This window comes from Anas acuta, chromosome 5, assembly GCF_963932015.1.
Source record: "Anas acuta chromosome 5, bAnaAcu1.1, whole genome shotgun sequence".
Taxonomy (NCBI): domain Eukaryota; kingdom Metazoa; phylum Chordata; class Aves; order Anseriformes; family Anatidae; genus Anas; species Anas acuta.
The window spans coordinates 12,627,354-12,645,535 of record NC_088983.1 but is presented as its reverse complement, the minus strand read 5'-3'; the positions used below and the strand labels follow the sequence as shown (position 1 = coordinate 12,645,535).

At 45.2% G+C, this 18,182-nt stretch overlaps 1 protein-coding gene across 1 annotated transcript; it reads right to left on the bottom strand.

Annotated features, from left to right (window-relative positions):
• Positions 1 to 609: 609 nt before the first annotated feature.
• Positions 610 to 17,923, bottom strand: DEGS2 (delta 4-desaturase, sphingolipid 2). Its single transcript, XM_068682773.1, has 3 exons — positions 17,799 to 17,923; positions 8,847 to 9,589; positions 610 to 2,256 (listed from the first exon to the last, which is right to left on the bottom strand). The coding sequence occupies exons 1-3, from the start codon at positions 17,878 to 17,880 to the stop codon at positions 2,113 to 2,115; spliced, it is 969 nt and encodes a 322-aa protein (XP_068538874.1). The 5' UTR covers positions 17,881 to 17,923; the 3' UTR covers positions 610 to 2,112.
• Between the last annotated feature and the right edge of the window lie 259 nt (positions 17,924 to 18,182).

Here is an 18,182-nt window from a genome sequence, read left to right as displayed (position 1 = left end):
CAGGGCGCCCCTCCGGGCTGTGGAGGTTCTGCTGCCACACAGCAGCCAGGGCCATTTTAGAGCATCAGAAACCTGAAAGAGCATTGACCGTCTCCCTGACCAACCACACAGCTACTTGTCCATCATTTCTCCTCTTTTTGCATGGCCACACAATGAAGGGGATTTGGATTAATTTTTAAGTGAAGAGAATAAAACCATACCCAGCCCCTACGTTCTCCTAACCCAGTCCCATTTGCTCTGTGGTTACAAAAAACAAGTGAACAAGTGGCCACAGGGAGGACAAGACCCCAACCTTCTCCAGCAGCAGCCACACTCATGGAAGCTCAGCTTGCCCCGCACACCCGCAGGCACCAGCATTTCCAGCAGCTCCCAGTCCCTGCAGCGAGCAGGGGCACTGTGGCACAGCAAGGTGGGACCACAACTGAAATGCTGATGGGAGGCAGGGTCAGAAGCGGCTGACAATTTTGGTTACTTCCCCCCGGGTTATACCAGAGCCTCTGTGTCAGGCTAGGCCGGTAATGTGCAGATCACGAAGGTGACTGCATCACGGAACAGCGAAGGGAACCGGAGAAAGGTCACTCCCCATGGAGGAGAAGTACAAAAGTCAGATTGAGGAACACAGCATAATCTTTATTATGGTTTTTATATTAGCTTGCTAAATTGGCTAAGAGAGTTGAGCAACAGCTTGCTAAGGACAAGGGAAGCTGAATACATGATGACAACGTGCCAGCAGCACTGGAGTAAATTAATAAAAAAGCCAAGCTCCCTGACATGAGCGCTGACACAAAGAAGCTGATGGGGGCTTCCATTACCAAAGCTTCTTTTTTGGGGAAAAGGCACACTTCAGAGAAGTGGCAGAAGAAATCTGCGCTTCCTCTGCTCTTCCAGAAGCCCAACCCAGGGACCAAGCCAGGATCTGTGAACAAACTGGTGCTCAGCCCCTGCGTCACAGAGGATCCTGCACTGCTGAGCAAGCCTGGCTATTGACCTGACTGCCAAAACCAGAGGAATGAGGAAACTGCAGGAAAAGGAAAATGTAGGTGGAGGAACCCAAATTGCCACAGGCTACCTCAGCTGCCTGTTGTGCCCGGCTCACGCAAGTCCAGAAGACTGCACCAGAATGACTCACTGGATCCAGGGCTGCAGGAGGGAGGGACAAAACTGAGTTTATTGGGAAAATCGGGCTTCCCAGGCCTAACAGTGTACTCTGAGGGATCAACATGACTGTAAAATAATCCTTCCCTTTGTAATGTACATGGGTTTCCAGAAGAAAAAACAGTCAAAACCATTAGAGGGATTAAGCTGTCAGGTTGTTAGAGGACCTTTATAGATCTGTTCTCCTTTAAGCACTTGGTAAGGACAGAAATTAGTAGTCAGCTTTCCAGAGTGCAGGGAAGAGCGAGTATCATGTGCTGAGTCTCCACAATTCATCCCTGCCACGTAACTACATTGAATATTAGATCCTAAGAACAGAAATGGTTTGAGAAAAGTTTTAAACAAAGTTCTGGAATAAAGGACAAACAGCAGCTACTAAAATAATGATCCAAATGTACAAAAATACATACATATTACATTTCATATACAAAATCTCTACCACCAGCCATTGTCAGACATCAGACACTGGATTAGACAGAAGTGTGAGCTACAGGCACCCTTGTGTTCTCTTCTAGAGTATCATTTGCTACTGCACGCCAGTCATCCCTGCTTCCATGGTCCTGTGCATGCAAAGCATCTACATCACATCTGGCACGAAGAGAAACCTGCCCTCAGCTGCACACACACACACACACACACCAAATATTCTCCATTTGAAGCCCTGGGAAAAGCTTGTCCCAGGAAGTTAACTTAAAGTCTAGACCAAGATTCATGTAAGTGCAGCTTGCTCTAGCATAGTTTCTCAAGGTTACATATACAAATATCCTTTATTTAAAAGTATTAGCAAAATAGTATCTAAAATAGTGCATCCAACTTAGGCACTTATCCTCTTGGTCTAGGGAGCACGTAGCAACGCCATGTCAGCACAAAGGAGCATCCTTCTCCTCCCACACAACACTCAAACCACTCAAACAAGCAAACCAAATACCAGTGCAGCTCCTAGCTGGAGCTAGTCCGTTAATCTTCTTTTGCCAGCTTGCATTTTCTCTTAACCCTTGAATAGGGACTGATACTGTCATCAAAAACAAAGTCCCACAGGACTCGAATCCAGGACTGGTGATAGGGAAGGTTATCATAATATTCTGCTGCAATCTTCTTCACCTGGAAGAACAAGAGAGATAAAAAGCTGTTTAGCTGCACGGTGTCAGGTGTATTTCACTTTTCAGATCTGATAGCACAGCCCTAACCAGGAGTTACTTGTTATTGCTTGTGAGTTCCTGAAGTTCCTGAAGTTCAGCCAAATAAGATACACTTAAATCCATTTAGATACTTCGAGTTTGGATGCAAGTTCTGCCTCACAGTGCTAGATGATGGACCTCTGCCTTCAGTCAGAACCAAATTTCTCTCACTTGGGAGGTGGAGAGCTCTCCGCAGTGAGGTGACTAATCCACCCTACAAATTGCCAGCAACCCAACACGCTGCATTTAAGCAAGGCTTGCAATACTTGTCTGCTGAGGGTTCTGTCGAGGAGAGAAATAGCAATCGAGAAAATGCCAGTGACACAGCCTGGGCTATGCTTGCCTGTTTTTTTGTTTTTGTTTTTTTCCTTCGTTCTGTTCCCCCCATTGCAAACCTGCAAGGGCTGCCTCCTCCAGGCGGAGGAGATCCCAGGGGTGGTCTATTCTCTTCAGCCCAGTGTTAAAAATGCTGCAAAACTCATGGGTAGATCCTGAATTTCACAAAGTTTTATCCCTGTTACAAATCCACAAGTTTTAAAACTGTTGCCACTGCAGAAGCATTGCATGTTTCCGTGGGTGGTGGTGCAGGAGGAGCAAGGTCAGAACCAGAGGACAGAGGTTTCAGACCTGGCAGGTTTGGGGAACTATGAGAATTCCTGGGTATCAGTGTTATCTATAGTACATTTCACCAAAAAAATAAAAACACCTACCTGAGCATTGTTTTATTAAAACTCTACTTCCCAGACAAAGCTCCATGCTAAAGCAGTTTGTCTGGCTGGACAGCACGACTTCTCTCTTTAAAAACACTGCAGAATTTCAGAGCCAGCTACAAGGAGCCCAGCAAAGACTTCCAGGGAAATTGTAAATTTAGAGCTACACATAAATGGCCCTCTGGGAGGAGGGACTAGTCTGCATCCACCATGTAATGGTGTAGTCTTAACGCAGCACTTTGTGAAAAGGTAAGATTCACAGCCGGAGCAAAATTATCACGGAGTCACAGACTTGTAGGGGTTGGAAGGGACCTCAAGAGATCATTGGGTCCAATCCCCCTGCCAAAGCAGGTTCCCTGGAGCAGGCTGCCCAGGTAGGTGTCCAGATGGGCCTTGAATATCTCCAGAGAAGGAGACTCCACAACCTCCCTGGGCAGCCTGTCTCAGTGCTCCGTCACCCTCACCGTGAAGAATCATAGAATCATAGAATCATAGAATATCCTGAGTTGGAAGGGACCCTTAAGGATCATCAAGTCCAACTCTTGACACCGCACAGGTCTACCCAAGTTCAGACCATGTGACTAAGTGCACAGTCCAATCTCTTCTTGAATTCAGTCAGGCTCGGTGCAGTGACCACTTCCCTGGAAAGAAGTTCTTTCGCATGTTGGTGCAGAACTTCCCGTGATCCATTTTGTGGCCATTGCCCCTTGTCCTGTCCCCACAAATCACTGAAAAGAGGTTGGCCAAATCCCTCTGTCTCCCACACCTCAGGAATTTATACACATTGATGAGATCCCCTCTCAGTCTTCTTTTCTCCAGGCTGAACAGACCCATGTCTCTCAGCCTCTCCTCATAGGGGAGATGCTCCAGGCCCCATATCACCTTTGTGGCCCTCTGTTGGACTCTTTCCAGGAGATCCCTGTCTTTTTTTTTGTACCGGGGAGCCCAGAACTGGACACAGCACTCCAGGTGAGGCCTGGAGTAAATTACAAGCCAGCGCTGCTCACTGCTGTTACGTGGTTAGCTCAGCTCCCTAGCAGTCACTTCGCTGCGAGGCTGGTTGGGTAACACAAGTTTTGTTATGATCTTTTACTTCTGTACTTCAGCCCTCGTGCACTCCCTGTGCCAGTGGCATGGTAGTGTTGTGTTGGAGGAGGGAGATTTAATTCAGGTCTCATTATGCCTGCCACCGAATACCTATGACTGCCTGATAATTTCCTACATCCTGCTTTCAAGTGTTGGTCTGTACTTCAGAGGTGATTCATTTTCAGTGTGATGCAGACAACACCAACATTTCCCCTTGGATGCATTTGTTAATAGCTGGACAAAGGGTGATTTCTAGGCACTGGGTAGGAGCTCTGCAGATGCAGATTTAATTCCTTGCTCTCCTCCTGTAACCACAGTAAGAAATGACTTAATCTGGGGTTTGCATCCTCCTCTTTCCCAGCTGGGTAACTAAACAGCCAGAGGATGAGAGGACAAGAGAAAGGACTGTTCACACTGTAAGCTCCTTGGTGAATAAAGGTCACCAGCGAGGCCCTATGCAGACACAAAGGATGTCCCAGGTCCCCATCCCCAAAAGCTTCCTATGGTACACAGCTACCCTGGCTGAGCACTTGAGGAGATCCCATAGTTTTCCTATTTTCCAAAGGAATGTAGCTGTTATCCAAGTGAAAACCACATTAAATTATTCCCATTCGTGATAAACAAGAAATGTCATCCCCAATTGCCACAAAACAGTTTTGCCACCAGGAAGCTTTCCACTGGGAAGCGTGAATTTTGTGATCGTGCACACCATACTCTGGAAGCAGGCAGCCTAGTCTTGGCTGGCAAGCAGCCTGCCAGCATCAAGGGATGGAGGAGTTGCTTGCTCACCAAGCATATCAGTTTAACACCTCCCAACAGGGTATGGTGCCATCTCTTTTTGAATAAGTTCATTCTGGAAACCAGAGGAGATGGCTCAGGGCTTGCACTGGAGTGGGTTACCCATCTGCGGGGCAAGAGCTCAGTAGCTCTTTGCTCCTGTCTCTGTTTAGCTTTGTGCTCAGCAGCACTTCGTGCAGGAAGGCAGGCAGAGCTTGCACCTTTTGCAAGGTCTCTGTGCTCTAGGCAGGAAAACTGCATGAGACGTAGAGAAAGCAGGGAGAAAAGATAAACCATGATAAAATGTTTTTGACAAAGGAATGGTGAAGAGGAAGAAAATTGTGAATGTAGGTAGAGGGGACAGCTGAAGGATTTTTTTTATGGAAATGACAAGGAAGCATATTTGGTGCTTGTTTTCATTATACTAGTATATGGGAGGGAAAAGAAAAAATATATATATTTTCTCTTCTACAATGGATGTACACAAAAAAGGTTCCCAACAAAACTAGCTTATGGATTACCATTTGTTTCAGCATCTCCACATGCAAAACAAAATGAACTCCTCATTACCTTCCAGAGTAGTAGGCAGGAAGTGATTTTTTTTTTCCGTTTAAATGTAGTCCCCCTTTTAAATGCAACATCAAACTATCTTTATGAAGTATACTGTAGGCTAAAAAAGGCATCCCCCATGTCGCATTCTGGGTGCAGCACAAGACCTGTGGATGGCAGTTCTTCCAGGTAGCAATTTTTGCAACCAGTCTTACCATCATCTCAAAAAGGATGGTACTGTGACAAAGTATTTCTACATCCTGCCTCTGCCTTCCCCTTTCCAAGCTCTCCTTGTTGCACTGGAAAGGCCCGTCTGCTTCAACTTCTTCCTCCCTTCTTAGAGATAGCAGCTAGAAGTGAATGAAAGCTACTGTGGAAGGACAACCCAAAATCAATGTTCACAATAAGCCAACGCTTGGCACCTGGTATATTGGTGCTTTCCTTCAAGTAGATCAAGGAGGTAAGTAATGAATCTTTTGGGTGGAAACTTTGCTTCTGGTTTTGTGTTTGTAGAGCACACAGCAATGCCCCCATCCCGCTCCACAGCACCAGATAGACACGGAAGTAAAATACAACCTAGTATTTCACCACAAGTGTTACAGACCTTTTGTCCTGAGGCAATCCAGGAGTCAGAGATCCTTATCATGAGATAAGAAAATTGTTCAGAGTGCTAGAAAGCAGAGTACAGGAGTTCCCTCCATACTCCTTGACTGAAGAGGAAGAAGAATTCAAGCTAGCCCCCCTGGCCATCACAGGGTTAACGAAACCTGCAGTGCAGAAGGAGTACATCTACCATGTTTTCCAGTCTTGTCTGTCTAATAAATCTGGTTTCGTACCATGTCTTCCACTTTTCCCACAAGCTTAATGAATAACTTGTTTGCCTCTGGTAACACAGCAATTTTTACTGTTGTTTGTAGGACGAGTACTGAGTTCCTTCTGGTTCTCCTGTCTCCCCTCACTGTAAGTCTGTTCAGTCCTTAAGATAATAAAGAATGCATCTTCTTACTCACTTGGTGAAGAATGAAATTTTATTGTTCTAAGGCTTCACACAAAGGCTAATCTGGTCATAAGTCTATAGGTATTTTTTAAAGAGATCTTTCATACAATGAAAAGTTTCATGATCTCTTGTGTAATCTCTCATTATACTAGCGGGACAAGTTCTTACTGCACACTAATGTCACTCACTGTCACTCTCTGGCAGCTTATGGCACAGCTTACTATATTTCAATTTTTTCACAGTCCCAGGGTAAAGGTCTTTCTAGTGGCAAACATATTACTCAGAACATACTGGGTAGGACACCTGTAATAAAGGACAAAATTTACTTCTCTGATAAGCAAGCAGAAGATCCTGTTACTTTCCAAGCTTAAGATCCAGTTATTTTCTGATCCTATTTCTCCCCTGCTCTCTTTCATGCAAGAACAAAGACTTTCTTCCACTTTTTGTTTGCCAATATTTGAAGAAATGAGAAGTCATCCAAATCAAGCAATTCAATTACTAAACGTTTGAGTGCTTGAAGACTGCGTGGAAAAAATACATCTTTGCTGAGTGAAAAATCTGCTGACCATTTAAGCAAGGTGAGATTCCTCCTCTACCTGTTATGAAGTTCATGCATTAAAGCAATTCAGAGAGAGTTTGTCCCCTCTCCTTCAACCAAAGAGGCAAAGTTTTTTGTCCTCAATTTGCAGTAAAGAACAGACAATGTTTTAATGGTCAAACTGTTTTCTACAACAGCTGTTTTGACAAAGGAGTTCCCCTTTCATAATAGATTTTCACTTGCAAATGTTCACTTGTCAAAGATTCAAGTTTTCCATATTGTTCTATCAGGCAAAAATGACTGACAGGCCTGGTATCTCCTCCACCAGCAGGGCAAGTCTCAGCTGCCCTAGAGCTAGAAACACATGAAAACAAGTCCATGAAATTCAACTAATAACTCCATCCTCTTTACACGGGAGTGCAGACACTTCCAGCTGCTACACTGCCTCGAGAAATTACGCTAAGCTATTTGTGATGTGGGTGGGGAAGAGCTTTTCAGGTCTCATTTAGGTCTGGAGCAACAGTCCCAGCAAGTTCAATTAGTCACTCACCTCCCTTGTGTAAGATACAGAGCTTAACCTCTTTCTCTTGTTGTATTTACATTTCAGTAATCTAAGTATCTAAGCCTATCTAACAAGTTTGAACATTTGTAACTAAAGCTAAGCTCATGCATTTCCCAGCTGAGCTATCAGGTGTATCAGCAATAGGAGTGCCCGATGGGAGAACCTGACGTGAACGCTGGCTGCCCTGAACCCCACTGGGAGTAGCCAGCTTCTTCAGGACAGGCCTCTGGCACTCAAGGGGAGGCATTAAACAGAACTGCAGGCTGGATAGCTTCTTGTTTTAAACCTTTTTTGAGGAAGATTAACCCATAAAGCAGAGTTCCCAAACTCAATTTGCCATAAAAGTTGTGTCTGTGCTAGCATGGAGCTCACAGCTCCAGAGCTTCAGCCTCCTCAGCTCTGCCTCCTCCTCAGGAAGATGTTGCTGCAGTATCTCCTAAACAGCAGAAGAGGTTTCCTCCCTGCTATGCCAGAAGATCTATGTGTAGGAGTAATACTCAAAGTCACGTACCTTTGGCACTGCGAGCACAACTGCCGAGGAACCCTCACATTAAAATCCAGAAGAGCAGCTACATTCCTGGTGGTAGACTCAAAACCATTCCTAGACACCTGGGCTTTGCAAATTTGATTCCCACAACTGATAAAATGTAAACAACAGGGGGCTCGACTTTAGAAAGAGCAAAGCCACGGTGCTTTCCCTCTGATGGACCAGGCACCCTCAGTTTCTGTGGGTGGGGCAGCAGAGCTAAAACTAGTCATGTAGAGTGGGGATTTATTTCCTAGTGCTATTTGTGTCAAGCTGGAACACGCCCCAACAATTATGTCATCTCAAAAATAGACTTTTGTTTGATGTTAATCAAACAATAGAGTTAATACATAGATTGATCATTAGACAATTTTCAAGTGGTGATTGCCTCCTGACTCACTTCAGATGGGCCTTTGCTCTTTTAAAGACTCTTTAACAAGAGTCAAAACTGGGTAGCTGAAGAAAGGCAGTAGACAAATTTAGACTATTGCTTGAGGATCTTATAATGCAAACAAACAAACAAAACCACACAACTACTCGAGCCCTCTGAGGCTCAGTTCATGTTTCCTCCAAATAACCTACATATTATAGCACTTTGGCAGCCATTTCTCTCAATGCCCTGGTTAAAAAGAAAGAATTAGAAACAAATTCAGAAAGCTTTCTCCTTTTTTCCTTTCTCTAAAAAAGAATCATCTATGATTTAGAGTGACTGCTTTGCGTCAGTTTAGAAGCCAGAAATCCAGTCAACTGTGCTCATGCTGTACTTACCACTGGCAACTTGGACCCAGGAATGCTGGGGAAGTCGTGGTGCTCCATGTGGTAGCCTACATTAAAGGTGAGCCAGTTCAGAGGTCCGTAATAAGAGTAGGTCTCGTATCCTTTTAAAAACATGTAGTGTTCTGCTATGAAGTGCCCAGAAATGGGATGTAAACCCATGCAAAGAATTGTGCCTGCTATTAAGTAAATAACAGGTTTGAGCCCCCAAAGGTAGTAAATGGTAAGATCAACAGAAAACTGCACAATGGCATTAAAAATTTCCATCCGTGTGATTGCTTTGGGGTTCACATACAGCGGTCTCAGACTGTAGAAGAAAGGCTGGAGGAAGAGCCAAAGCAGTTTCCGAAGCGGCGTACAGAAGAACCAGCCTTCAAAGTCTGTGGGAATGTCCACATCCAAACTGTCCCCACCAAGGTACCGGTGATGATCTATGTGGTATTTCTTGAAGGAGGCAGAGTAAGGGATACCGACTGGCAGGTTGGCAAAGATTGCAAACCATCGGTTCCACTTGGCCTGCTTGTTCCCAAAGGCGACGTTGTGTGAGATATCGTGGATAGCTAGTGTCAGTGAATGGTTGATGCAACCCCCAAAAGCATAAGCCCAGAAGAAAATCCATTTCCAAGATAAGTCTTTCACCAGATAGCATGCTAGAAACTGCGTAAAAACCATTCCAGATACAATCCACTTCAAGTGTGGATCTGGTCCCATCAGAGTCTTGATCTCTGGATATTTTGCTAAGGAGAAAAATGCAGAGAAAATTTCATTAATTCACAGGTAAACAATCAACACTGGTGCTCTTTATTTTTGTCACCTTAAATTTGAGGTTCTAGATTTATAAAATAGGAATTCCAGGGCAAAGTTACCACTACAGCAAAAACTTTATTAATGCATGGGTTCCATCCCCACTTACAGCTTCATGTCCAGTGCATGTGTGCACATGTATTGGATGACCCTGATGGTCAACAAGTGGCACCATGCACCCTCATGAGGATGAGTATTATGATGTTAATAACCATTAAAGTAAGCTCAAAAAGCATCTTTTGTCAAGTTTTTCCACTTTTCTTTCTTTATGCCCAATCCAGATGCTATTTTCAGCAGAGGAGAGATACAGGTGCCTCCTTTGTAATCCTTTCCACACCTTGGTTTCAGACATACTAGCAGGGCAAGAGGGCTGTGCAACAGGCTCTCCTGGTTTTACTCTGTGGTTACATGACAATTGTAGCATTAAGAAAAGTTTCATAAGTGAGTGTTTGCCAGTGCTTACAATGTGCACAAGTCTTTGCACATGCTAACATCACTAGAAAATAAGTAATATTATCAGGAATTTTTAAGATACAGATTTTTTTTTCCCTATGTTTCCATTGATCAGTGCGTTCCCAAGTCACATACCAGAAAGAGGCATGAAAAATCACATAGCTAATCCCATATGCAGCCTCACAAGTACTGCAATACAGGATTAGAGGGACACGGATTAGACTTTCCAGGTCTGACTCATGTCAGTACAGGACCAGCTTACCAATCTTTGTAAAAGATCAATTGGATGGCCACCAAATATATATATATACATATATATATACATAAAGAATTCCAGCTTATCTTCTGGGTGCTGCTCTTTCACCCACATCTCTTCCTTACAAACCCCCCACTTCTCACTCCCAGTGCTACCTTGCACTGGAATTTTTCCAGTTTAATGGCCTTTGCCCACCCATCAACCTCCCTGTTTTTACTCATACTCTGCATTTATCAATAATTGCAGCTCTCATAGATAAGACTGTAGGACAAGTCACTCATTCTGGAGCCTGAGGTTACACAATGTGTCCCTACAAATTTGATAGGCACATTTTATGAATAGAAAATCAAATGTCATCTGCCTATCACTGTGATACCGATGCCATAAAATGAGGTTAGGACGATTCGCATCTGTGCAGCTGTATGTACTATAAACAAACACTGGAGACAATAAACATAACTTCATGTGACCTTGGAAGCAGTGCCAGGCACTGAGTGAGGGATGCAAATGAGTTGTTTTTTGTAGGAGTGAACCCTGAGGAGTCTGCAGCAGGACTTAAAGAAGCAGGTTGATGCAGTCATGCTCTGCAACTATTCCAACAACCTTAGAGCCTGATTGGTCAACTGCAGCCAGGCTCGACAGATGTGAAGAGACAAAGATTAAGTGTCATGGATGATGATGAGAGAAGGGATATCCTCGGTTCTTCCCCTTGTACAGACAAGGGGATAAAACCATCATTAGAAGTATTCAGGCAGGTGGGAAAGCGCTAGTAACACAACATTCACAAGTTACGCTAATTTTTTGACAAAAATCTCTTTAAAAATCCAGATTTTTATTTTCACTGTTTTGTTTTTGTCCTTTTTTTTTTTTCAGTTTTAGAAATTATACTTTTTCACACGAGAAGTGGTAACATGGTAGAAATTGTTCCCTCATACCTAGACAGGTACTAAAGGTTTTACACAAAGTGCCAGGATACCTGCTTTAAATAACTTCATATAATGACCTTGTCAGGAAGTCCATTATAGAAATATTTGTATATAGCTTAATGTCCGCCTTAAGGGTTTCTGTCCAAAAGTGAGAAATTCCTTTAGTAAATCAAGCAACCTCAAATTTTCAGTCATGCAGTTGGTAGAGAGAAGTTACTGCAGCCACCACACCAGCTGTTGCACAGATACAAAATGGCCCAATCTGTTCTGCCTGGCCAAATCAGGTCACTTCTATCAAAAAATATATATATATTAAGTGGACAGGAAAATGACTAAGCAATGCTTTATGCTGTAATTTGAGAACACCAAAAGTTTTGACCTATTTATTGTTGTTGCAGCTTACCTAGAAGGGAGTTCGGAGCAGTAACCAGCAGCAGCACTGTGTGCAAGCAGCAATGCGGGCAGCTTGCATTCATCACAAATGACTATGAAAAAGCTATGAAGTAACTTGCTAGGGTTTAATATTAAATTGAATGTGATAAAATTTCTATCCAGCAGTAAATTTTTGTGTAATAGTTAAGCCGAAACAGTGCATGCTTATCATTAATACTGATAACTGCTTCCTCTTTGCAGGAGGCTGCTGACAGGTGCAGCTGCAAAGCTCCTGAAGGCTCAAAGCTCCACCGGTGGAGTGGTCTGCTTGAGACCTTTCATTTTGGGAGGGCTGCAAATGCAGAACGTTGAATGCTGACCCTTCCCAAACTTACTCTCCCTCTGGAGCCTGCTGGAGTTTCACACTAAGATGTATATGAATTTGCATCACGCTGGTCTTTCCCAAATCTCCTCTCTTTGTCTTCCTAAGCACTATTCCGTTATTAACACGATCAGTTTCTATAAGGCCAGAGTCCACTGCTTCCTGACAAGCACTGGGCCAGGGCGAGCATATGAAGATGGTCATAAAATATAATTTATAGTGAGCTCTTCTTTATCAACAGTCATGTCATGGATGGGGAACAGGAGCATGAGAAAAACAAACAAATATTCTGCCGTTCTAGGTAGAGGGGAGAAAAAGGAATGAAGAAACACAAAGTTATGTGACCATAGAGGACCAGGATTTGCCCTTCAGAGTACAACCAGGACAGTTTCAGCTACTCTGTCTCCACAGCACCTGCTTCAGCCTCCAGCTTGCTGGGATTTGTTAGCTCAGCCCAGCAGACAGCTTACCCCCATGCACTGCTTCCAGTTGTCCAGAGAGCCAACACACTGCCAGTGGGAGAGCAGGCATACTGGGGTGGATGTACAGCAGTGCAGAAACGTGACTTTGCTGTCTCCAAGGTCAGCACACGGTGAAAAAGCAGTGCAAGCACTTTAGCACAGTATGCAGCGGTAGTTAATAATTCTGCCCAACCCAACCAGCTCCGCAGTCTCCATGCCATAAACTCAGAGCAACTGAAAACTCACCGGGACGATGAAATACGGCACTTCCCACTTGTTCAACAGTGTGGATAAAAGAACAGTAGTCAAGAGAGAAAAAATGCTGAGAGTTTATTTTCAAAAGCATTCATGATTCTGAAACAACTTGTTTACCAAATTAACAATTGCAGAGATCACTCCACTGTTGTGTGTAAGCATCAGTTACCTTTCTAGAGGTGTGCCTCATTCTGAAACACCACTGACAAAGAACATCAAGCTTAAAAAGATGTAGTCAGAGGACCTTTCCGGGAGTCCAGGAGCACTCCGCATAGTTCTACAGCCATCCCCAGTTAGGGCTGGAGTAATTGTTCCTAGAGAAGCAGTCACCAGTTCCTGGTGTTTCTCCTCCTCAGGGGACAGTGAATACCTGATCTAGCAAGAGATGTCCCTGCCAATGCTGGGGGTGGACTAGAAGATCTTTAGAGGTCTCTTCCAACCCAAACCATGCTATGATTCTACAAATCCCTTGTTCTGAACCCTCACTTATTCTCTGGTCCCACTGATAAAGCTTTGTTTTAAGATAACTCTGGAGAGACCCAGTTAGACCTCAGTGAGGGCAACAGGCACAAATCATCATTGCTTTGACACCACATACTTAGCATTTGCACGTTTTGGTACAAGATTTGTACATGATTTGGACACAAGATTTGGACATGAGCAAACGATGGAGCTGTTCAGAAACACAGAAGTGGTGGAGTTAAAGGAGCAGCAGTGCTCACATCCATGAGAGGTAGTAGCACCAAGAGAAGGAATTTAATTTCTTCATCTTCCTTTACTTTGACCGCAAATGCAGCATACAGGTATAGTCACAGTGGGCATACTATTCCGTATAATGTTTTCAGAAGGCATGTTAAAAAGGAGGGAAAAAAAAGTCTGTGATGCTGCTGTCCTGGACTATGTTCTATTAGATATGAGCCCATGCCAGATCAAATAAGAGATACCAGGCACAGGGCGTTGGCTCTACCACACTACATCTTATATCGGAGCAGATATTTGTACCAAAAACAAACAAGCAAATAACTGCTGACATGATAGTGTTTTGCTTTTTAGCAGCTCAGCCTGTGAACACGCTCACAAGCAGCACGGCCCATTTGAGTTGCACCTAATTCAAACCATACATGAGCCAGGACACAGGTAGGACACACCCGGAGGACAGCATGCATGACAAAAGCTTTGCTTTCCCTCGTCTCCTGCCCCCTCCAGCGTGCAAACTAATAAGGAGACTTTTTGACCCAACTAATTACTCAGACGTTTTACATATCCACTACCCACGGACTTCTACTTGCCCCTCAGGAGCACCTGAGCTGCTTCGCACTGCCAGGCCCAAGGGAGCTGGGTCACACAGAAGTGCCCACCAGAGGCAAAGCGCTGCGGTGGTGCCACGGTGCTGATAACAGAGGTGGATGGTGTCAGCACACCACTAGTCCAGCAGCTATGACCTCTTTGTTTATGCTTGGTTATTAGCTGGCTGGGAGTAAAGGGACATAGGAGTGTTAGAAAGAGTGCTCCCAACAACCTCAAACAAAAACATGCAGCATGGAGCATGATGAAGCCTTCAGTTTCTCGTAATATGTTGTCAGCAGAAGACCACGAACACCCAGGACATGGTCTTTCTGTTCGTGCAATTTATTTTGGAGGTGATCCCCAAAGGGAATTTGCATGAGCACGGAGACGGCAGCTATTCTGAATGCTCTGATCAGAGAACAGGCACATCAGTGGCAGCAGCGTGCCCACGTACTGCAGTATAAAGGGGAAACAGGCTCAGTTTCTTTGCCAGAAGCATGTGTAATTCAGAGCTTTGATTTATGCTACTGAGATATGCATCTTGCACATTTTAGTGGGTGCAATTTATCAGACTTTTCATAAATGTGAAGTTTAAGTAGGCAGAGGAGTCATCTGTAAGAAATACTAAACTAATCTGTAAATAAATGAGCAAAACTCCTATTGTCTGGAAACTATTATACCCAGAAATTGGCTGAACACAAAAATAAAATGGATTCTGGCCTTTACTTTGTGTCCTTTCTGTCCCTCCCAGTTTAATATCTCAGCATTCCTACAGGATAAAGCATCTACGCCATCTATGCTATAAAATAACTTGCCAAAGAACCAAGTATATAATCATGCTTGGATGTTAGATCATTCTCTGCTACTCCCAGTCTATCATGAGCAACACTGATTCAGCCCTCATCCTCAGCAGCAAACAGATGCTTCTCTAAGGAACCCGAGAGACAAGGCACCTTCTGACCAACCTACAGTATCTGTGAAGTTAGATCCAACACACAGTACATACAGGATCTCCTTCTTCCCATGCCACAACATATTGCTCACTGCTTGCATTTGGAGAACTGATTGCAGATGAAATAACCATTCATTGTGTGCTTATGGTGTTACCAGCACCTGAGCAGTAAGTCTGTTCATTTTCTCTCGACAGAAAAAAACACCAACACTTCCGATTACGTAAGATCGTAGTACTACACGAATTAATCCAATAGACCCTTACTGCCATTAATGTTGAAATATTAATTCTACTAGAAGTAGATATCCCCTCTACAATACACCTAGTCTCTCCCTCCAACAGCAGATGAAAGCCCTTCTTCCACTGGGTTAGTTTTCAGCCAGGTCTTTCCCTTACACAGCTTTCCACAACGTTACACAAATCTCAGTTCTGGCACAAGACAGTAACAGGCTTTTCATAAAGAGGAGGGTTAGAGGGAAACAATGAAACAATTTGGTCTAATAAACTGAAAAATGTGGGTAACATGACCATGAGTTTAAGAGTAGGATTGAAGTGCCACCTTGGGAGATGAGCTCCTTAGTACCGTAGAGGCAGCTGGCACCTAGGCTGTACCAAGCACAAGCTATGTTTTAATACCTAGAGGCTAGGAGGAAAATACTACAAAGAGGTAAGGGACAGAAAAAGATGCATTACCTCTCCCTTGTGCAAAATGTGGATCTATTTGGTGGTGTAACTGTATCAGTTAGGAATCCTGCCCCTAGTAGGCTCATCTGTTGCAACAGAGCCCTGCTATAAACCAGCTTCCAGCCAGCCCAGTCAGCACACAGCCCTCCTGCCCAGCGGATAACCATCTGCCCCAAGGATCACCCCTGGGTCAAATATGCCAGGGCTGCTACCTGGGAATCTGCAACCGCTGTGGCCAGAAAGCTTGAACCACCAGTACTTGAAAAGATCTCTCTAACTCAGAGGCATTTTTGTCACTCAGATATATCATCACCACCAACAAAAGTCATAGAGGCACCAGGGCTGCTAGCAATTAAACCAGGACACGAAACCCGGTTACTCCATAGAAACAGGTTGGGAAAGCAGCATAAGGAAATAGCGCGTCTGTGGAAAGAAGCTGCCTAATGTGTTTGTTAAGCTCCCCGCATTTTCTTCCCTTATAGATAATTTTCCATTTGCATTAAAATCCAAGTAGCCATGCCTGAGAGAGATCAACATCTCCAAAAGCTACAGCCTAAACAGAAAACAATCCAGTTTCAGTACTTAACTACTAAATCATTAACCTACAGGGAAGGAAGTACTTCCTTTATCGGCATGGAATGCTTCTGTCCCTAAAGCAATGCTGTACACAAAAATGTAAAGTACGGGGATATTTATGGGTGAATGTTCATATGTATAAAAGGTACATGAATCGTACTCTGCTCAACAGACGCTAGATACTTTGCCAAGTACACTTTAAATACCAGGGTTTACTGACCCTCAGGCACTGAGCAATACGGTGACAGTGATTACACCGATATCACACGGGATGTCGTGATAGTTTCAATAACTTTTGACAGCGTTTTGGCATTCATGACACTAGATTCGTGACCCTTTCTGCCCAGCTCGTCCATATCTCCACTTCCCCACCGCTCCTCCTGCTCCCTCGCTGGAGGGAAGGAGACAGACCTTGAGTCCAGCTGCTCTTTCTGAGCCCAAAACAAGTGTGGGGCAAAGCCTCTGCAAGCATTAGGCTGATAGATCCCAAAAAAAGAGTTTGCCAAGGCAAGGGTAAGGCAGCCCACGCACTCCAGCACCGCCTTTCACCACGGGCTGCAGACTCCACTCCAAGCAAGATGTGGAAAGGAGGCGGTTAGCCAGGGGGAGCCCCACCACACACTCTCCTACCCAGAGCTCACCAAAACATTGCTCCCGTCACCAAAAGCATCAGCGGCACGACACCAAAGGGCAACATTTTTATACAATGATATCATTTGACTCTCTATCATTATTACAGAGTAAAATAATAGCTATTTTCCTGGATACTATTCAAACCTGTACCAGGATATGCCACCACTGTAACTACATGGGAAATGTTTTTCTAGCTTAGACCCATCCTGGATTCAGCTACGAGAGCGCAGAGGAGCTGAGAGACGGCATCTGGTTATCGCAGCCCCTGCCCAGCCCTCAGCCATAAGCCCCAGCCCCTTCCTTTATGAGGGATCTTTAAACAACTTTATCCTGCTGATCGGAGGGAAGGAAAAATGAGTCAAAGTCTTCTTTATCGATAAAATGCCAAAGGGAAAAAAAATCAGGAAATACTCAGCAATATTCTGCAGGAACTCAGAATTATTGGTTCTTCTCAGAATTCAGCTTCAGAAAACCCCAAATCCCCCAAGCCAACATATTTATATGTACAGTTAAATGCTGCCTGCACAACAGGAAAAAACAAGGTAGCTGTACCTCCTTACTGCCAGGACAAAGCAAGCAGCAGGGAATTCTGCTGCTCTCTGGCAAGCTCACCCACATCCCCATTTGTGCCACCGCCACCAAAAAGATCTGGCACTGAGGAGGGCTCCCAGCCAAGCCCCGCTGCCTTGACAAGCGGAGCAGTTCGAGCTGAAGGAGGAAACTGTGTGGAAAGAAATTCCAGGAGCATGTTGTCTGGGAGAGGCAGACAAGCTCCCCCGTGCTCTTCCACCTGCTGCACTAAAGCCGGGGGGCATCTCGCCGTGCTGCCTCCGGAGAGGGAACAACCCCAGAGCCCCCTTCCAGCTCCGGGACCCCAACCCGGGACCAGCCCCCCCCCGACGTACCCAGGATCTCCTTCCTGCGCTGCGTGTGGGGCTGCTCGGTGTAGACCCACTCGAAGTCCCCCCGAGCCACCCGGTTGCCCATGGCTCCGCCGCGCTGCGCCCCGCTCCCCGCCGCCCTATATAGCCCGGCGGCCCGGCTGTGGGGCGGCGCCGGCCGCGGCCGCCCCGTCGGGGCGGAGGCAGGGCGAGGGGCGGCCGGGCTGTGGGGTGCCCCGGGGAGGGCTCCGCCCGGCGGCCGGGGGCACGAGGGGGGCCGGGGGAGGTGTGTGGGGGATGAGGGGAGGGTATAGGGGCGGTCGGGGAGGTTTGGGGGAGGTCGGGTCCCCGTCGTGCCGCTGCCGACGTCGGGGGGCTCTGGGGGGGGGGGGGTGGTCGCGGAGGGAA